Raw genomic sequence first — 22,876 nt, forward strand, 5'->3', positions numbered from 1 at the left:
GAATGCACTTACATGGGGGTTCCCTCCTGAGAACATTATTGCGTATCACTAATATACATGGATCTGACCACTTGGAAGGTAACGAGACCAAATACATATACTCACATAACAGAGGACCCTTATAATAAATCTATGGTGGTCACACAATGTTTTCTCACAGCGTTGTCCATGCTAATCTGCTAACGCAAATATTCATACAAATTGTAGGGGCGCATTCTACCTATTGCGTCCAACCTATTTCCCTATAGAATTTAGGTTTTGAAGAGGGTCCCTTGGTCAAAACTACAAATGGATAATGATCCTAAACACAAGTCAAAATCCACAATAGACGACTTCAAAAGACGCAAGCTGAAGGTTTTACAATGGCCTCACAGTCCCCTGATCTGAACATCATTGAAAATCTGTGGCTAGACCTCAAAAGAGCAGAGCATGCAAGATGAGCCAGGAATCTCACAGAACTGGAAGACGAGCCAGGAATCTCACAGAACTGAAGGACGTCTCCAAGAAAGAATGGATGAAAATCCTTCAAAAAAGAACTGAAAGACTATTGGCTGCTACAAAAAGTGTTTTTACTAGCTGTGGTACTTCTTAAAGGGGGTGCTAACCATGTACTAACCATGCAGGGTGACCAAACTTTTGCACTGGCCCATTTTCCTTTTTTGTTCATCTAAAAATGTAATAGATGAAAATATATATATATTTTTTTTTTTACTAAAATACAAAGGAAATGTCACATCTTTAACTTTATTCTTTTTAGAGATCATTTAATCTTCAACTTGCTTAATTATTTACAATAACAGTAATTTTTACCAGGGGTACCAAAACTTTTGCATGCCACTGTATGTGATCTCTGCAGTCCAGTAGCTCCTTATATTGCATAGTTATACCTGCTTTGGTGGTAGAAGTGGCCCCCTTACCTCTGACTTGAGCCCCTGTGTGACAGCCCAGGCAGCACAAATTATACAGTATATTGAGACTTTTTAGATGCACTCCCTGACAGACGTTCTGTCGCTTATCCATGTTAGGTAAATAAAAGCTTATAACCTAACTTTAAATTCATCCATTGGTTTTATAAATTACTCTTTTGAAAGCTGAAACCCTCCCAAATTTGGTTTAAGTTATGGAAATAAAGTTGCTGCAAAGCTGAAATATTGATCATATTCCTATCCTAATATGCCTAAAGTGTCACCAAGGACAGCTGCATAGTGCACCACTGTATACTATGTTCCACTGTATACCATGCCCTCATATACTCTGCCCCATATTCCTTTTCCCCATATACTCTGCCCTGATATTGCTATGTCTCACTGTACACTATGCCCCATATACTCTGCTCCCATATTCCTGTGCCTCACTGTATACTATGCCCCATATACTCTCAATCATATTCCTGTGCCTCACTGTATACTATGCCCCATATACTCTGCCCTCATATTTCTGTTCCTCACTGTATACTATGCCCCATATACTCTGCTCTCATATTCCTGTGCCTCACTGTATATGTGCCGCCCCCTTGCCAGCAGCCGTCGCTGCTCGGATCCGGACCTTCAGGGGTGGTGGCTCGAGGGTCTCCGGACCCAGGGGTCTCGCGGACAAGCCGAATAAAAATGGGAGGCGTAGATGTACGTGTGGCGCCCTGGACTAGCCAGGTCGTCACAGGTACTGCAACACACACCCCCACCCCGAGACAGGCACATCAGCCAGACACCAAATCCTTGTTGCCTCCATCCAGGGGCTGATGTCCACACCAGGTGGGATGGAGCCAGGCGGTTAGCCCCACCCACTGAGGAGTTCACAGTCCTGGAGGCGGGAAAGGAGTCAGTGAGGGAGTGAGAGCAGAACAGTTAGAGGAGTAAAGGAGTGAGGAGCAAACTGACCGTGTCCGGGTGTGTGGCCCGGGCACTAAGAGCAAGGTTGGCAGACGGTGGTGGCCGTCTGCAGGGGAGGCAGATCAACGCGGAACCGTAGGACCGGGGATGGGCGGTGGCCTGCCGGTACCGAATCGGGGAGCGAAGTGAAGCCAGCACACACAGGCAGGGCCTACGGACCCCGACCAGGCTTGGAGTCACCATTAGAGGTCAAATCCGTCAGTGACCAGAACCCCAGGGGTTTCCTAACAGCCAAGGCCCGATTGAAGGCAACCGTCCAACCAGCAGAAGGAAATACAGCTACCGCCACAGCTAGAGTTCCAAGGGCCAGAGCCTGCGGGCAAAAGGGCTCCTCCAGCGTATATATACGCTGGGGAGTGGGTTACCGGTGGGAATCCATCGGGACCAAACATACACAAAGGTGCAGGGAAAGGCAGCCACCACCAACCGTCCAGGAGAAAGCCACAGCAGCCGGCTGCGGGACCCGTCCATCCAGCCGTTTGGTTTACCAGAGACTTTGCGTACATTTGTGGCTGAGTGAGTACAACCGTGCCATCCGGCACCTTGCTGCGCAGTCCAGGCGACCCTGCACCTTCCCAACCCTGCCTCCCCAACACCTCACCAGGCCCCGGGACCACCAACCCCTACCCACGGAGGGGGAGAACAACATCCCAGCTGCTCCCTACCATCGCCCCCGGGATCCCCGTCACCAGCAGCGGTGGTGCCCACCTTCACCATAACCCGTGGGTGGCGTCACGGACCAAATCCCCCAAACCAAACTACCCCCTTTGACTCACGGGTGAGGAGCACCGCTCGAGTCCCCGGATCCGGCCCACCGCTCGAACCACCGAGCAGCCATCGCAGCAGCGGCGGACCCGAGCGTTAGCGAGCACAGCGCAGCAGCGTCCCTCCCCGCCCGCGACATACGGGCTAGGCCATAATAGGTTTGTGACGCCACCCACGGTGTGTGGTGAGGTGGGACACCACTGCTGCTGTTACGGGGCACCCGGGGGAGATGTTGTGCAGCAAGATGTTAACCCCCTCCGTGGGCAGGGATGGTGGCCCCGGGACCCGATGGCTCTGGTGCAGGGGGAATGACGACCACAGAGGGTGCTGGTGTACTCACAGTTAGGAAAACACACAAGCCTCTGGTAAACCAAGATGGTGGTGGCCGGTGCCGCGGCCGGTAGCGTTCGGTATCCCCCACCCGGCTGGTGGTCTCTATCCTTGTCCTGCACCTTTTATAGTAGAAAAGACTTCCTTGTATGAAACGTAGGAGTCCACTCCCGGCTGGATGTGGCCTAAGGAGCCGTGCCCGCAGACGCTGGCCCGTGGGATCTATGGGCCTTGGCGGTGACCTCTTATCCCTAATCGGTGGGCTGTTGTCTTCTATGAGGGACTTTGGGTGGGATAGGACCTCTAGTCCTGGCCTCAATAGGTTAATTAACCAGTTCCAGTAGATTCTGGTCCCTCAGGGTCCGAGTACCCCCCTTTGTGCTACGGTTTCCGGGTCGGTTCCCCGTGTCGGTACCGGCAGGCTACAACCCTGGCCCAGTCCACCTCAGTTCCACTGAGCCGTCTTCCCGCCTCCTGTTGACGGAGACCACCGTCTGCCTCCTAGCCAGTGGCACCAGGGCTCCTACCCTGGTACCTGTCAATTTACTTCAGGCCTGACACACAGCCCTGACCTCCACTACTGAACTCTCAAACTGAACTGACGCTTTTCCCGCCCTGGGCAGTCTAAACCCCTGGGTGGGCGTGCACCAACCACCTGGCCACGCACACTGTTGTGTCTATCTGTCCCTAAGCTGGGTGACTTAGGGTTTAATGGTTGGCTGTGTGTTTCCTAGTGTGGGAAAGTTGTAATGCGGGGGCCTAACTGTGACTACCTGGTTTTGCCAGGGCATCACATGTACTGTGCCCCATATACTCTGCTCCATATTCCTGTGCCTCACTGTATACTATGCCCCATATACTCTGCCCTCATATTCCTGTGCCTCACTGTACACTATGCCCCATATACTCTGCCCACATATTCCTGTGCCTCCCTGTATACTATGCCCCATATACTCTGAACCATATTCCTGTGCCTCACTGTATACTATGCCCCATATACTCTGCCCCATATTCCTGTAACTCACTGTATACCATATTTCTGTGCCTCACAGCGGCGGTGAGGGTTGGAGGGTGGTGGAGCAGTGCCGGCGGGTAGCGGCAGCGGCGGGGAGATTTTTGGGCAGCGGTGGGGGAGCGGTGGTGGGAGGTGTTTAGAGAGTGGTGGGGGAGTGGCGGCAGAGGGGTGGGGGAGTGGCGGTGGGGGGAGCACACCAGGATCAGTTAGTGTGCGATCACCGTTGCCAGGCACTGGTACTCACCCAATCCTGAGCGGATGACGGGGGGGCAGTGCAGCACATAGCATACACTGTGAGATCCACAAAGATGGCGCTGATCTCCTCCCTCTGCTGTGATCTGAACAGCCCAGGGGCGTGTCCAACTCATAGCAGGGAGCTCTCAGTGTTAGAGTATAGGGTTGAAGTGTGACTATCACACCGAATGCTCTGAGAGCTGCCATATGTGAGGTGAGTAACTGTCATTATTCCAAGGTGGCAGCCCCCTGTGATTCAGTAAAAACAGAGTTAAATAAAACAATGAGTTTGATTTTGTATTAAAAATAATTGATTCCATAATCACTATTATTAATACAAAAATTAAAAAATGCGACACCTTCCCTTTAATGAGAGCATTACAAATTATGGACCGTTTCCAGGGGTCAACAGGCCGCAGTGCAGCCGCTCGTTAACCCCATGCCTCCCCGTCGCCACACCACACACAGGCGGACTCCGCAGCAGTCCAGGCGGCACTGCATTCTTGTTCACAGACAATAAAGCTGAGGCATGATTTCTTCTTTTAAACAAACTGTCTTTATTTCTTTTTCACTCCTGCACTACTTCGGTCCACATCACACTGGCACCGTTACATGTCCCATTCCTTCTACACTCCATTCTGGTATTATATTTAGCAGCTGTCCATCCTTTCCGACACCTCGGTTCCATAAAACACCTCTAGGCCCCTCATGCTTCCACTAAACGTCACTCTAGCACCGACCGGATCATGAAGTCTTTTGGGCCACTTCACCCCACCCACAGGGACTGCTTGCGCACATGAAAACCCATACATGACGGAGCTCACCTGTCCATGCTCAGGCCAGGATCCAGACATACCCTTCTCCATGACATCGCAACTGACCTTCAGTTATCGTGGAGGGAATCTTTGAGTATTTTAAACCAGGAAAAAACGGACACCAAACCCCCAACTGTCAGGACTATATCTCGCTTCTGGGGACGCAGTTCGCCAATCCTATATCGGAGCCCGCGGGTCACGGCCGTAGAGGGTGAACCTTAGGGTCGGAATTTACGAAGGGGCTTCTGTATACCACTGCCACTGGCGAACTCTCCTGATCCCTACTTCCTACCTCTTACTTTTATATGTCTTACTCTCCTCTTCTTTATTAACTCTCTCCCTGCTCACCCAGGTGCCAGGACAGTTGTACTATAACACTGCCACCTGCTGGCTATTTACACAATACACATTCATATTTTCACATCAGACATAGACTACCTGTGTGCCAGCTACTTCTGCAGGGGTGGGCATTACCCTGACCCCCCTACATACAGGTCATAGAATGCTGAAAAATGTCATACTTGTCTGTCTCATATCAGATGCTTTGTTGTGGAAATATCATCTTTTATCACTTTATGTAAATGAGCTCTTCCAGGTTATGGGGCGGATGCTGCCTGAAAGATAACTCCGCCCCCAGATCTTATTCTAAATAAAAGAGGTGTTACCAGTGTGATGTGTGATGGCCGCTCTCTGGTCTCTCTGCAGAGCTGTGTATGATTATAACTGACACCTCTGCAGGTTCTTCTCAGCTTCAGCCTCCATCTAACAGACAGAAAGTGTTGCAATATTGGTGCAATAAAGCAGAGCTCAGGGAGCTGCAAAAAATGTGTCTGCAAGAAGTGAAATTTAATTTCTTCTATTCTGTGTCAGTTACTTGTCTCACACCGGTAACGCCCCTTCTATTTAAAATAATCTCTGGAGGCGGAGTTATCTTCCAGGCTGCATCCGCTCCATAGCCTGGAAGAGCCCATTTATATAAAGTGATAACAGATGATTTATCATCAACAACGCATTTGATATGAGGCAGACATGTATGACATTTTTCAGCATCCTATTACCTGTATGCCCATATTAATAGTTTAAAAAGGTCAAATTGATGACAGATTCCCTTTAACCTGCATAGATCTGTTATTGAGTTTGTCTCATCAGAACGCTAAAAATCTGGTTAATACCAATCTATTAGAACAGAGTTTTTCCACTATTACAAAGTAGTTCGACTTTTTATTTGTTGGTTTACATCAGGATTTAGAGACCCCGCTTAATTGTTTCCTACTCCTTTGTATCTTCCTCCATTATTGTCTCTTTTTGTGATATGGATCTTTTTTATTTCCCTATTCATTTATTTTTTTCTTGATACTTTTATTATACAGTTTGTGTATAGGACCAAAATATTGAACGCCAGGCCCCTATATGTGCACCACCATTCATTGCGAGAGTTCTAAAAATGAAGACTTTGGCTATGTTCACATTTCTGTTGTTTTGTATCAGTCACATGCGTTGCTTGACGCTTGTGACTGATGCGTTGTACAACGGGTGGCAAGAAATGGAATTTATTCTCATGAGAAAGCGGATTCCGTGAAATGATTTCAGTATAAAAACGAGAGAGAGAACGACCAGCTGATCGCTCTCAAAAGCCGGCCGTCGGCTTTTCTGAGCAATCAGCTGATCGCCCGGCCGTCGGTTTTTCTGAGCAATCAGCTGATCGCCCGGTAGTCGGTTTTTCTGAGCAATCAGCTGATCGCCCGGTTGTCGGCTTTTCTGAGCAGTCAGGTGATTGCCCGGCCATCGGCTTTTCTGAGCAATCAGTTGATCACCCAGCAGCCGACTTTTCTGACCAATCAGCTGATCGCCCGGCGGCCGGCTTTTCTAAGTAATCAGCTGATCGCTCAGAAAAGCCGCCTGCCGGGCGATCAGCTGATTGCTCTCAAAAGCCGGCCGTCGGGCGAACAGCTGATCGTTCCGGCCGCTGGAACTGCATTTACAGTGGATCATGTTTTTTTACTGTGCGCATGCGTACAGTAAAAAATCAATCCGCTGCACAAAAAAAGTTACATTCAGCATTGCTCCCGCCTGACGGTCAGTCAGTAAACGACTGATCGTCAGGCGGCGGATGCAACGCGGAGCCATCAGTCTATGGGGAAAAAACAGATTCCTGCAAAATATTTTGGAGGATACCATAATTCCTCAAGGCGACGGATTGCGACTGAGGCAAAACAACGTAAATGTGAACATAGCCTTTGTGTTATCTGTATTGCCATCAATGTGTCTACCGATATCACAGAAATAATCAGAAGTAGATTTAGTATCTGCAGTTATAAAGATTAATGTGCCAATAATGTAAAGTCACCGGTGATATGTCCATGGAAAAACAATAAAATGAAGAGGTTAAAGTTTGTGGTATAATTACTTTTTTCCAGACAGTCAGCAACCTTCACATGACAGTCAGCGATCCAGGAAAATAAGAGTAACCAACCTGCAGTATACGGGATCGTTCTTTCATAGCTCTGCCCTCACAAGATCTTGTTGAAGAACTGGTTTTTCCAGTGCTGAGTATTTTACTGCGATGTGTCTGCATGGAAAGTGCTGCGAGCTTCACTGCACTGGAGACAGTCACTGTATACATATATATCGAATATATATTCTATACATATATCTATCTATTCTAAACATCGTCATTCTAAGTTTAATATCATTGTTTCTACACGGGGGAGGCGTTTTGTAATAGGAATATGTTTCTGGGGTTTCTTTTTATATAAAGTGATACTGTCATTGGGATCTACTCCCATAATGTCAAGAAAAGTGGATCCATCTGCGGAGGATCGAGATTGAGACACATTTCCTAAAATTCACTGTTTCACATGAATTTAAACATTTTGAAATTTGATTTGCAGTTTGGAAAAATAAAAAAATAAAAGTTCCCTGACACCAACTCCAACACTGCTGAAGCACCAAAGAGCAGGCTAACATCATTTAGCATGTCACACAAGCCTCCCTGTAGTGCCCTGCAAATGTGACACCAAGGGGATTATCAGACCTTGTGTAGTGGCGGTCAGTACCTCAGCCATCACAGATCAGCAGTTCCCAGTGGAGCATAGTTTGTACAGCAGAGTCTATTTCCATCTCTCGACTCACTGGGTAAGTCCCTCTCCTGTAGAGTGTAAGCTCTTATAGTCAGTGGGATCCTCTCCCTCTCCTGTAGAGCATATGCTCTTATGGTGAGTGGGGTCCTCTACTGTGGAGTGTAAGCTCTTATGGTCAGCAGGGTTCTCTCTCTTTCCTGAAGAATGTAAGCTCTTATGATCAATGGGATCCTATTTCTCCTGTAGAGTGTAAGCTCTTATAGTCAGCAGGGTCTTCTCCCTCTCCTGTAGAGCATATGCTGTTATGGTCAGTGAAATCCTCTCCCTCTACTGTGGAGTGTAAGCTCTTATGGTCAGTGGGGTCTTCTCCTCCTGTAGAGTGTAAGCTCTCATGGTCAGCAAGGTCCTCTGTCTCTCCTGTAGAATGTAAGCACTTATGGTTAGCAGGATCTTCTCACCTATAGAGTGTAAGCTCTTATGGTTAGTGGGGTCATCTTCTCCTGTAGAGTGTACTCTCTTATGGTTAGCAGGATCCTCTCACCTATAGAGTCTAAGCTCTTATGGTACGTGGGACCCCTCTCCTTCTCCTGTAGAGTGTAAGCTATGATGATCATCAGGATCCTCTCTTGTGTAGAGTGTAAGCTCTTATGGTCAGCGGGATCCTTTCCCTCTACTTGTAGAATATAAAATCTTATGGTCAGTGGGGTCCTCTCCTCCTGTAGAGTATAAGCTCTCATGGTCAGCAAGGTCCTCTGTCTCTCCTGTAGAGTGTAAGCATTTATGGTCAGCAGGGTCCTTTCCCTCTCCTGTAGAGTGTAAGCTCTCATGATCAATGGGGTCCTCGCCCTCTCCTGTAAAGTGTAAACTCTCATGGTCAGCGAGGTCCTCTACCTCTCCTGTAGCATGTAAGCTGTTATGATCAGCAGGGTCCTCTCCATCTGCTATAGAGTGAAAGTTCTCATGATTAAAGGGGTCTGCTCCCTTTCCTGTAGAGTGTATACTCTGATGGTCAGTGGGATCCTCTTTCTCCTGTAGAGTGTAAGCTCTTATGGTCAGCATGGTCCTCTATCTCCTCTGCTGTAGAGTGTAAATTCTTATGGTAAACAGGGTAATCGCTATTCTCTCCTGTAGAGTGTAAGCTGTTATGGTCAGTGCGGTCCTTTCCCTATCCTGTAGAGTGTAACCTCATATGCTCAGCGATATCCTCTCCCTCTACTTGTAGAAAGTAAGATCTTATGGTCAGTGGGGTCCTCTGTGTCTCCTGTAGAGTGTAAGCTTTTATGATCAGCAGGATCCTCTCCATCTGCTGTAGAGTGTAAGTTCTCATGATCAACGGAGTCTGCTCCCTCTGCTGTAGAGTGTATACGCTTATGGTCAGTGGGATCCTCTTTCTCCTGTAGATTATAAGCTCCTATGTCAGCATGGTCCTCTATCTCCTGTCCTGTAGAGTGTAAACTCTTATAGTAAACAGGGTAATTGCTATTCTTTCCTGTAGAGTGTAAGGTGTTATGGTCACTGTGGTCCTTTCCCTCTCCTATAGAGTGTAACCTCTTATGCTAAGTGGGGTCCTCCCTCTCTCTCCTATAGAGTGTAAGCTATTATGGTCAGCGGGTTCCTCTCCCTCTCCTGTAGAGTGTAATCTCTTATGGTCAGTGGGGTCCTCTCTCTCCTCTCCTGTAAAGTGGAAACTCTTATGGTAAACAGGGTAATCGCTATTCTCTCCTGTATAGTGTAAGCTGTTATGGTCAATGTGCGGTCCTTTCCCTCGCCTGTAGAGTGTAACCTCATATGCTCAGTGGGGTCCTGTCTCTCTTCTGTAGAGTGTAAGCTATTATGATCAGCGGGCTCCTCTCTCTCTCCTGTAGAGACTAAGCTCTTATGCTCAGTGGGGTCCTCTCCCTCTCCTGTAGAGTTAAGCTCTTATGGTCAGTGGGATCCTCTTTCTCCTGTAGAGTGTAAGCTCTTATGGTCAGCGGGTTCCTCTCCCTCTCCTGTAGAGACTAAGCTCTTATGCTCAGTGGGGTCCTCTCTCTCTCCTGTAGAGTGTAAGTTCTTATGATCAGCAGGATTCTCGCTCTTATGTAGAGTGTAAGCTATTATGATCAGCGGGCTCCTCTCCCTCTCCTGTAGAGACTAAGCTCTTATGCTCAGTGGGGTCCTCTCCCTCTCCTGTAGAGTGTAAGCTCTTATGGTCAGTGGGGTCCTCTCTCTCTCCTGTAGAGACTAAGCTCTTATGCTCAGTGGGGTCCTCTCTCTCTTCTGTAGAGGCTAAGCTCTTATGCTCAGTGGGGTCCTCTCTCTCTCCTGTAGAGTGTAAGTTCTTATGATCAGCAGGATTCTCGCTCTTATGTAGAGTGTAAGCTCTTATGGTTAGCAGGGTCCTCTTCTTTCTCTCTTTCCTCTCCCCATGTGTATTACATGATCAATTACAATCCTTCCAGTATTGAGATTTGCGTAAATTTATTTGTGAATCAAATTTTTGGGAAAAATTTGTCAGCGTCAGCAAATATGAATTTCAAAAGATCCACTCACGTCTAATTTTGAGCACCATATCAGTTTCCAAATAATGTTTTTATTGATGCCTTTATTACACCACAATGTTGCTTCAGCGTGTCTAAAAGAATGTTTAATCTGGCGCGCTTCTACCCGGACTAGTCTAGGTACTCCGTCACCCATTCCTGCAGGTCACAGGTATCGTACTCACAGCGGCATCGTTAATCAGAGTTAATAGACAGAGGAGGGAGGAGAAGCCATTCTTTTCTCTTCCCCACTTGTGCTGGTTTGTCAGTTGCACCGCTGTGAGCGTCATACCTGTGACCTGCAGGAACAAGTGATGGCGCTCCTGGACTAGTCCTGGTATACAAAAGCACTAGGATTAGTCACTATTTACACACATAGTGCAGCAACTGTTTGGTTAAATATTTTTTTATATTTTTTTGCAATCTTTTTCATTTTTTGGAATTAAATCCCCTTGATAAATTCCTTTAAGTGGGTCGTGTCTTCCGTTTTGTGTTACATTTCAGTATCCTACCGTATATGTAACCATATTAACTAATGTGTATGTCATTTTATATGAATAATTAAATAATGCAAATATTATTATTATTATATTCTTTTAATTCAGTATTTAATAATCCAGAAGATCTAAAGAACCTGCACAGACTTGATGTATAATGTTACAAGAAGCAAAGTAGAAAAATGAGCAAATAACATTAATTAGGAAAATTCTCTGCTTTTTTGCTTTTTGAAATACATTGTATATTATCACTTCATTTTTACTTTTTAGGAAAATGTTCACCACCAATGCCCTAAAGTTATCTATAGTTCCTAGAACCACCAGAGAAACCAAAATATGTTATAATCTAGAACCTATTAGGTCCTATTGATGCTGGATTATAGAATTCAAGAGATGGAAGAAAAATATATTTCATTCAAAACTGATCTGGAATCGGGTTTTTCAATTTAACCTTATTCATTTAAATTTGGACACCACTAATTAAGATCTTCCTTTATTTTTCCCTTTTTTTACATGTCCATGGTGTTTTAATAAGTGTCTCCTTTATGACATCATGGCTGCCTTATTAGCTGTTTCTTCTTCTATCACTGGCCTCATCCCTCGCTGCATGCTAATAACACTGCTGAAGGCTGATTAGATCGGCCAATACTAGGCTTCATACAGTCAGCAGCATATCAGCAGCTTGCTGATGGTTTCCACCAAACTACTAATTAAGCTCTACAGAGAGATATAATTCACAATAATTGTTATAGAAGTATGACATTTATTTGGATGGTCAGATAGAAAGAAGTCATGTATACATTTTCAGTTAAACTTGTACATAGATAGATACGATAGATAGATAGATAGATAGATAGATAGATAGATAGATATGGGATAGATAGAGAGATAGACAGACAGACAGACAGACAGACAGATAGATACATAGATAGATAGATAGCTATGGGATAGATAGACAGACAGACAGACAGACAGATAGATACATAGATAGATAGATAGATAGATATGGGATAGATAGATAGATATGGGATAGATAGATAGACAGACAGATAGATAGATAATAGATTGATATATAGATAGATGGATAAATAGACAGTCAGACAGACAGATAGAGATAGATTGATTGTGTGGCGCCCTGGACAAGCCAGGATGTCACAGGCACTATAACAACACACTCCACACCCCAGCTAGGCACATCAAGGTCAAACACAAATCCTTGTTGCCTCCCTCCAGGGGCTGATGTCCACACCAGGGGGTGGGCCAGGCGGTTGGCCCCGCCCACCGAGGAGTTCACAATCCTGGAGGCGGGAAAAGGAAGGAGGAGAACAGAGTAGTTTTGGAGAGTGAAGTGGCAGGAGAGGAGACTGACCGTGTCCGGGTGCGTGGCCCGGGCACATACAGCAAGGTTGGCAGACGGTGGTGACCGTCTGCCGGAGAGGCTGATTGAAGTGAACCGTTAAAACCGGGAACGGGCGGTGGCCCGCCGGTACTGGATCGGGGAGTGAAGAGAAGCCAGCACCATTCGGCAGGGCTTACGGACCCCGACCAGGCTAGGAGTCGACGTAAAACCGGTCAAATCCGTTAGCGAAGGGAACCTCCGGGGTTTCCCAGCAGTCAAGACCTGATTGAAGGCAATCGCTCAAACCGTGAAGGGAAATACAGTCACCGCCAAGGCTACAGTTCCCAGGGCCAGAGCCTGCGGGCAAAAGGGGCTCCCTCAGCATCCATCCAAACTGGGGAGCGGGTTACCGGTGGGAAGCCATTGGAACCGTGAACACAACACAGGTGCAGGGAAAGGCAGTCACCACCAACCTACCGGGAGAGCTACCGCAGCCGTCTGTGGGACCTGTCCATCCAGCCGTTTGTTTTACCGGAGACTTTGCATTCATCATTGGCTGAGTGAGTACCACCGTGCTGTGCGGCACAGCGCTGCCCCCGCGACCCTGCACCTCACCAGGCCCCGTAGCCCGCCTGCCATCCCTCCCTCACCCGGCCCCGGGACACCCAACCCCCCCTACCCACGGAGGGGAGAAAACAACATCCAAGCTGCTCCCTGTCACCGCTCCCGGGATCCCCGTCCAGAGCAGCGGTGGTGTCACAACCTAACCACAACCATGGGTGGCGTCACGGACAATATCCCTAAACCAAACCACCCCCTTTCACTCACGGGCGAGGAGCGCCGCTCGAGTCCCCGGGATCCGGCCCACCGCTCAAGCCACCGAGCAGCAGCAGCAGCCGGACCCGAGCAGTGGGTGAGCGCAGTGTCCCCTCCTCCGCCTGCGACAATTGACAGAGAGATAGCTAGATAGATAGATAAATAGATAAAAGACTGGAACAGCACAAAAAAAAAAAAAAATACTGTACATAGTATGGTGGGTGCAAAGCCCTCCAGAAAAGCTTTATCCAAAGGCAATAAATAGATGAAAAGATGAAAAAATGTATTAGCCCATATGGCAGCGTTTCAGTTTCAGTTTTCTGTTCAATAATAAAATATAATTTTTTTTTTGTTTATTTTGGAGTGCTGCCTTTTTTCCCTATCTATATATATATATCTGTAAACATATGTAATTCTATATATTTCCAGGTGAATGTGTGTGTGTGTGTGTGTATGTGTGTGTGTGTGTGTGTGTATGTGTGTGTGTGTGTGTGTGTGTGTGTGTTTGTGTCAATATATATATATATATATATATATATATATTAGGAATAATTAGAATGAGATATATTTACAATTAGATTATATATATATACACACAAGTAATCTGTAACCATTACTTATAGATTAGTCAAAGCTAAACGTTTGTGTGTGTATATAACTACATACATATACGTAGAAACACATAGACATTTTATATATATATATATATATATATATATATATATATATATATATATATATATATATATATATACATATACAGTATACACACACAAACACAGATATTTACTGTATTTATACAAACACATTATATTATTATATACAGTATATAACACCACTGGAAATATGTAGCATGATTTATATTTATCTGAGTACAATTAATTTTACAGCCCCAACAAGCATATAAATAATTAATCTTTTTTGGGTGGATTTGTGGCCCTGGCAGATCGGATGGATCCCATAGATAAGTGTCAGGCCTGCATGACAGTTAATATGAGGGATGTTCAATATAAAGAGTCTATTTCTATAAATATATTAGTTTTGCAATTTTCCATGAAGTTGTGAAGTGATTCTCAGGTGAACCCTCCCTTGAAGGTGACTGTAGCCGGGCAGAGAGGAGGAGTCTGGAGGGGAGAGGTGAAGGGGGCATGGGCTGTCAGGGGGCTGTCAGGGGGGCTGTAGGGGAGTGTTTGGGGCGGTGCAGGAGGAGGGGTCTTGGAGTCGTCCTTATATACAGAGCTGGTGCAGCTCCCTGCAAGTCTCCAGCCTCCACTCTCAGCACCAAGGACAGCAGCCTCCGCACACACTCACTATGGCAGAGACTCACCTGCAAGGAGTGGAAATCTCAGCCACACAGTTCCTGGAAATCTGGCATCATTATGACACAGACGGTGAATATCTGCTGCTCTTTACATGCCATCCTCTGCCTCTGTAACCATTTCACTGCCAGAGTGATGCAGTATTCTGGCAAAGAACAGGTTAAGGCTCTCTGTGTCCTGTTCCCTGCTGGACTGGTCACACTCTGTCTGTCTGGATTTCATTGCTGGTTTCTATCTGTTTTTGCAGGAAATGGGTTCATTGAAGGGAAGGAGCTGCAGAACTTTATCCAGGAGCTGCAGCAAGCCAGGAAGACAGCGGGGCTGGTATGTGCGTCCTGACCCTCCTCCGCATATAAGAAGTGTATCTCTGCATGTCATAGATGAGAGTAGAAAGTCTCCATCCCTCAGAGATGGAGAAGCCGCTAATGTCACCCTCCAAAACTAAGATGGAGAAGCCGAAATCGATTTAAGTTTAATTTGCAGGAGCTACTTAAAGTATCAGTTATCAGCAGCCTCCGTCCTCCAGAGCCCGAGGCGGGGACGCAGGAGCGATCTGCATGGAGCTCTGGGGAGAAGACGAGTTTGCTCTCAATCGATTATTAGTTGATATCCAAGGACACTCTCTGCTGAAAATAATTATTTACCAATGAATGTATTGTAATTACTGACTGTGCCACAGATACTATGACTAGGAGGGCTCAGGAGCTCACCCCTGGCATGGGACTAATAGCTGCAGAGAGCGCCCTGTATAATGGGGTAATTGTATACTGGGATCACTGTATACTGGGGTCACTGTATACTGGGGTCACTGCATACTGGGGTCACTGTATACTGGGGTCACTGTATACTGGGGTCACTGCATACTGGGGTCACTGCATACTGGGGTCACTGTATACTGGGGACACTTTATACTGGGGTCACTGCATACTGGGGTCACTGCATACTGGGGTCACTGCATACTGGGATCACTGTATACTGGGGTCACTGCATACTGGGGTCACTGCATACTGGGGTCACTGTATACTGGGGACACTGTATACTGGGGTCACTGCATACTGGGGTCACTGCATACTGGGGTCACTGCATACTGGGGTCACTGCATACTGGGATCACTGTATACTGGGGTCACTGCATACTGGGGGTCACTGCATACTGGGGTCACTGCATACTGGGGTCACTGCATACTGGGGTCACTGCATACTGGGGTCACTATATACTGGGGTCACTGCATACTGGGGTCACTGTATACTGGGGTCACTGCATACTGGGATCACTGTATACTGGGGTCACTGCATACTGGGGTCACTGCATACTGGGGTCACTGCATACTGGGGTCACTGTATACTGGGGTCACTGCATACTGGGATCACTGTATACTGGGGTCACTGCATACTGGGGTCACTGCATACTGGGGTCAGTGCATACTGGGGTCACTGCATACTGGGGTCACTGTATACTGGGGTCACTGCATACTGGGGTCACTGCTTACTGGGGTCACTGTATACTGGGGTCACTGTATACTGGGGTCACTGCATACTGGGGTCACTGCTTACTGGGGTCACTGTATACTGGGGTCACTGTATACTGGGGTCACTGCATACTGGGGTCACTGCATACTGGGATCACTGTATACTGGGGTCACTGCATACTGGGGTCACTGCATACTGGGGTCACTGCATACTGGGGTCACTGCATACTGAGGTCACTGTATACTGGGGTCACTGCATACTGGGGTCACTGTATACTGGGGTCACTGCATACTGGGGTCACTGCATACTGGGGTCACTGCATACTGGGGTCACTGCATACTGGGTCACTGTATAATGGGGTAATTGTATACTGGGATCACTGTATACTGGGGTCACTGCATACTAGGGTCACTGTATACTAGGGTCACTACATACTGGGGTCACTGCATACTGGGGTCACTGCATACTGGGGTCACTGTAGACTGGGGTCACTGCATACTGGGGTCACTGTATACTGGGATCACTGCATACTGGGGTCACTGCATACTGGGGTCACTGCATACTGGGGTCACTGTATACTGGGGTCACTGCATACTGGGGTCACTGCATACTGGGGTCACTGTATAATGGGGTAATTGTATACTGGGATCACTGTATACTGGGGTCACTGCATACTGGGGTCACTGCATACTAGGGTCACTGTATACTAGGGTCACTACATACTGGGGTCACTGCATACTGGGGTCACTGCATACTAGGGTCACTGTATACTGGGGTCACTACATACTGGGGTCACTGCATACTGGGGTCACTGTATACTGGGGTCACTGCATACTGGGGTCACTATATACTGGGTCACTGTATAATGGGGTAATTGTATACTGGGATCACTGTATACTGGGGTCACTGTATACTGGGGTCACTGCATACTGGGGTCACTGCATACTGGGGTCACTGTATACTGGGGTCACTACATACTGGGGTCACTGCATACTGGGGTCACTGTATACTGGGGTCACTGCATACTGGGGTCACTGCATACTGGGGTCACTGTATACTGGGGTCACTACATACTGGGGTCACTGTATACTGGGGTCACTGTATACTTGGGTCACTACATACTGGGGTCACTGCATACTGGGGTCACCGTATACTGGGGTCACTTTATACTGGGGTGACTGCATACTGGGGTCACTGCATACTGGGGTCACTACATACTGGGGTCACTGCATACTGGGGTCACTACATACTGTGGTCACTGTATACTGGGGTCACTGTATACTGGGGTCACTACATACTGGGGTCACTGCATACTGGGGTCACTGTATACTGGGGTCACTGTATACTGGGGTCACTACATACTGGGGTCACTGCATACTGGGGTCACTGCATACTGGGGTCACTGTATTCTAGGGTCACTACATACTGGGGTCACTACATACTGGGGTCACTGCATACTGGGGTCACGGTATACTGTGGTCACTGTATACTGGGGTCACTGCATACTGGGTCACTGCATACTGGGGTCACTGTATACTGGGGTCACTGCATACTGGGGTCACTGTATACTGATGTCACTGTATACTGGGTCACTGTATACTGAGGTCACTGCATACTGGGGTCACTGCATACTGGGTCACTATATACTGGGGTCACTATATACTGGGTCACTGTATAATGGGGTAATTGTATACTGGGGTCACTGTATACTGGGGTCACTGTATACTGTGGGTCATTATATACTGGGGTTACTGTATACTGGGGTCACTGCATACTGGAGTCACTGTATACTGGGATCACTGCATACTGGAGTCACTGTATACTGGGGTCACTGCATACTGGGGTCACTGTATACTAGGGTCGCTGTATACTGGGGTCACTGCATACTGGAGTCACTGTATACTGTGGGTCATTGCATACTGGGGTTACTGTATACTGGAGTCACTGTATACTGGGGTCACTGCATACTGGAGTCACTGTATACTGGGGTCACTGTATACTGGAGTCACTGTATACTGGGGTCACTGCATACTGGAGTCACTGTATACTGGGGTCACTGCATACTGGGGTCACTGTATTCTAGGGTCGCTGTATACTGGGGTCACTGCATACTGGAGTCACTGTATACTGTGGGTCATTGCATACTGGGGTTACTGTATACTGAGGGTCATTGTATACTGGAGTCACCCAGGCCTGTGGGCTAGGTGCAATGTGCACTGCTACAGTAATATGTTAAAAGAATTGATACTTTAGGTTGGTTTTGTAGGTTTATGCACATTTATTTAGTCTTAGTAAATAACGTACATGATGTGTTGTTGACAGAAAGATACATTAGATAGACAGATGGATAAATATAATCAGGTAGATAGATAGATAGAGATAAATAGATAAAATTAGATAGATAAATAGATAGATACAATTAGATAACATTAGATAGATAGAATTAGACATATAGAGATAAATAGATTATTTGACAGAAAGATAGATAATTGATAGATATAGATAGATAGAATTAGAAAGATAGATGGATGAATAGATAGAGATAAATAGATACAAATTAGATAGCTATAATTGGATGGCTAGATAGATAGATGATAGATATAGATAGATAGATAGATAGATAGATAGATAGATAGGTAGATAGGTAGATAGATAGATAGGTAGATAGGTAGATAGATAGGTAGATAGATAGATAGATAGATAGGTATATAGAATTAGATAGATATAGATAGAATTAGATAGATGGTAGATAGATAAATAAAATTAGAAAGATGATAGACTTTGATAAATAGAAAGATACAATTATGTAGATTGGTAGATAGATAGAGATAATGGATGGATGGATATAAGGTAGAGAAGTTAAAAGCGAGAGCTGTTGATTGCAGATATAATGCTTTCTTATACAATCACACATTATTTCCAGCGCTGTACCTACAGCCTCGTATTTGATACAAAGTTTACATCTGTTGCTGTGAGAACATTTTACTTTCTTTCCTTTATCAATGTCTGGTCTTTAGCTGTTCCAGGGGAAAGACGATATTGAAGTGTTTTCCTCCATGTTTTCTCATCTTCATACAGATTATTAGGGGTCTTCTGCTTATCGTGGCCTCTGGATGATTCGGTATAGATACCAAATGTCTCCTGCTAGTCACTTAACACTTGCAGATTATCAACTATGACATATATTATTAATACAACTAGACATTCTCAATGACTTTATGTCATTTGACCAAATATTATCCCTCATGTAACACTGGATTTAGACATTACTCTGACATCTATTGACATTAATTATTCACACGTTCTATCACGTCTCCTCCGGGTTCCTCCAAATAATACAATGACTAAGGAATATTTGTGATGAAGACGCCTTCCGCAAACTCCGGCAGATCATTGTGTAGAGCTCACATGAAGGGTTTTGAACATAGAAGTTGTTCATTTAGGTTCTAGGGATGTGATTCATTGAGGGAAATAGATCACGTATATTCCAGCACTAGACATACAGACGGTGACCTTGGTTTTCCGCATGTCCAGCCCTCCTTCTTTAGGCTTCCTTATTACCATGGTTTTACTCATTTCCATGTCTTGTAATGGATCCATTGCAGATTAAATATTTAAAGCTAACTAGCAGATAAGATTTAGGAGCCTTTTTCTCTGTCGGGGTGTAATTCAGTGGTCTATTTCTGGCCATTATGTCAACCTTCCTAATCTCCTGATCCTCTCACTTGTTCTTTCTATACCTCTTCCTCGTTGCATGGTGAACATCAACTAATCTCCTCATCAAGAAGTCATCCTCACTTCTTCACACTCTCTTATTTCCTTCTTCTACCTTTCTTTCCAGTCTTTTACCTTTCCCTCCCCCCACTTTCTTTACATGCATTCTCCTCAATCTATGACTCTGCCAAGTTTTTAATTGCAACCAAATACCTCCCTTGTTCTACTTCTCTTCCATTTTTCATTCTCCTTCTCTTCTTTCTTTTCCATCTTCTTGTTTACTCACCCTTCCCTTCCATACTATCCCCACCACTCTCTTATGTAAATTGTTGTCTTTCTCCACCTCCACTCCTACCTTCCTCTTCTTCTCCTTTCTTTCTTCTATTTATGTCACTACCCCCATGCATTCCTCTGTTTTATCTTCCTTCCATTTCCCGTATGTACCTTCTTTATGCTCCCCTTCATCTCCTTTTCCTTATGTCTACTTTCCTTCTATTATCTCTTTTTTTACCTTCTCCTCCTTTGCCTTGTCCATCTTGTAATTCCCTTCTATCTACCTTTTATTCCTTACTATGTTCTCTTCATCTCCCTTTCTTCTCCCAAACTCCCTTCTTTCTCCATCCTGAAATTTATATTTCCATGTTTTATTTCCTCTGTCCTGTCCTTTTCCACTTTGCTTTCTACCTCTGTCTATTAGTTTGGTCCTCTTCTCTATTTGCCTTCTCTTTATATAGTGGTACGTCATCTCCACTTCTTTAATCCTCATTCCTTCTTCATTCACCTCTTTATATACATACATCCTAGTTCTCCAGTGTCTTTCCTTTCTTTTTATCTTCCTATCCATTCTTTGTAATCTCTCCTTTGACCTCTATTCTAATTTTTCCTCATTTCTTTTCCCTACCTCTGACCCTGTCCCTCCTTTACCCAATTACTGTATCTTCATATATTCATTAACTGTCATTCAGCATTAGATGGAGGCCAAGACATTTTTGCACATTTTATTGGTATCTACAACCATTGCCCTTGTTGGACATTTATCTAATAACTAATTAAAGTGAATATAGCATCTCATAACAAGTTATTCAGGAAGACGTGATGTTAAATCAACAAATAATTCAGAATATAAGAACCGGGGCTTCGTCCCATCCTCTTATAAGGAGAACCTACATGCCCATCCAGCTCAGATCAGCTCTACATGTCTTGTGCGATTCTTCCTCCACTTACTATTTCTTCTGAACATTGGCTGCTTCCGGAAGGAATCTTGAGCTATCATGTCTCCAGGAATTACTGGTGTCTTCATCTTTATTGTTTGGCTGTAAGAATTTCCTGACCTTATACTGAAAGTTCTCTGGCAATTTCTTCTATAAGATGAAAGTCTCAATACTTTGCTAGGCTAGCCTAAAAACGGACTGCTCAGGGTGGACTGAAATTAGTCTGCATTAAAGATAATGAGCCCCATATTAACTTGATAATCATGATATACTGGGCTTCAGCTAAACAATGTATTATACACGCAAATGTATGTCTAAATTAAGGGTGGAGAGCTCCCAATTTGCAGGCATACAACAAAATGGTATCACTGCTGATACTTTTCAATCTGTAGTCGTATAGTACGTGTGATTATTAGCGAATTCATTCTAAACTTTTCAAATTCTCTAGAAACCTTCCGAAAAATATGGACTTTAACAAAACAAAAATTGGGGACATTCGATTTGCACAAATGCTGGCTGCCATTTGCTATATTCTGAGGGCTGGGAAAGGGTTTAGAAAGAAAGTCTACCAGCACCACTCCTTTCTTTGTCTACACACCTCTTCTTCCTTCTCTGGTCCTGTCTTCCTTCGCTCCAGGCTTCTTAAAGGCTTTCTCCACCGACAAGGCCCCACCCAGTCACATTGGGCACGATGCTCCTCAATGATGTGTGTAGCCTCCCATTTGGCTACGTGGAGCTCAGTGGACGTCATTGATGGTCATCATTTACTATGTGACCTAGATAGTGGCAGCGCCTACCAGAAGCCTGAAGTGAAGGAAGGCGGAGAAGAAGGAACCTGCGCTTATCAGAAGAGAACAGAGGAGTGGCAGCTGTGCAACTACTATTTGAAAGCTGACAAAAGAGAGTATATAAGATTATTATTTTATGTAACATCTTCCAGGCAGATTGGATTTGGACTTCATTTAGTCTATGCAAATCTATTCTCCCACCTAAATTAGGCAAATCTGCAAAAATAGACTTTCGAGAGAGTTGATCATCTATAGTGAACACGAAATATACAAAAATAAACAGTGTTCGAGTTCGAAGTTCAGGTGCTTTACGTATGCTGAACACTCAGGTACACTCGGTGCTCGGACCAGTGTCAGTCACTTGTAGTGTTTGAATGGCTCACTCTGGGGGTCAAATCAGTGTTATTGGATGTAGTGTCTGCAAAACAAACAAAATTAAAAACCCTACCCAACTGCCCCCGAAAGGGATCTGTTTATGGCTGATTCAATGTGGACGGAGATCCAACTGCCCAATCAGTGATTTCCATTGGGTTCAGGTCAAGTCTGGGTCCAGAACAGAGCTTTGTTCAAAGGCTGAACCCGCTGAACCGAACTTGAATGAGTCCACTCATCTCTACGTAAGACCTGAGTGACAGGCAGGACTTCGCTTATTTTTTCCTATAGGGCTAAAAACGTACATGAAAGTAGTTTCTACCTTCCTTGTGACAAACGCTGCAGTCTCAGAGTGGTCCCAGACCACTTCTGCCAGCGTTCTGCTGCTTCATTTGACCTTAAGTCATTCCTTTAACAGTCTTCTCTGTCGATGAGGCGTTTCTGCCAACATCTTGCTGGTTGACAGCTAGATCTCTACTGCCAAACTGCAGGGAGACAGCTGTCAGTCAGCATGACGTCGGCAGAAATGTCCCATCAACAGAGCAGTCTGGAAGTGAAGAAGCTGCTCTGTCAAATTGACATCAGTGGAAGCTGCAGGATCAATAGCAAGAATGGTCTGTGACTAGAGATGAGCAGACCCGTGGAAGTTCAGTTCAGTGGGTTCAGCTGGAATTTAGATAAAGTTCTGCTCTGGACCTGAACTT

General features: G+C 45.5%; 1 protein-coding gene across 1 annotated transcript in view; it reads left to right on the forward strand.

The window, feature by feature from the left end:
• Nucleotides 1-14,554: 14,554 nt before the first annotated feature.
• The window catches only part of CALB1 (calbindin 1), a 122,676-nt gene continuing 114,354 nt past the window's right edge, over nucleotides 14,555-22,876 (forward strand). The window contains exons 1-2 of the mRNA XM_075353102.1: nucleotides 14,555-14,690; nucleotides 14,866-14,942. Coding sequence (XP_075209217.1) covers nucleotides 14,612-14,690; nucleotides 14,866-14,942 — 156 coding nt within the window. The 5' untranslated portion in view covers nucleotides 14,555-14,611. The remainder of the gene's footprint in view (nucleotides 14,691-14,865; nucleotides 14,943-22,876) is intronic.

Source organism: Anomaloglossus baeobatrachus, chromosome 6, assembly GCF_048569485.1.
Source record: "Anomaloglossus baeobatrachus isolate aAnoBae1 chromosome 6, aAnoBae1.hap1, whole genome shotgun sequence".
Taxonomy (NCBI): domain Eukaryota; kingdom Metazoa; phylum Chordata; class Amphibia; order Anura; family Aromobatidae; genus Anomaloglossus; species Anomaloglossus baeobatrachus.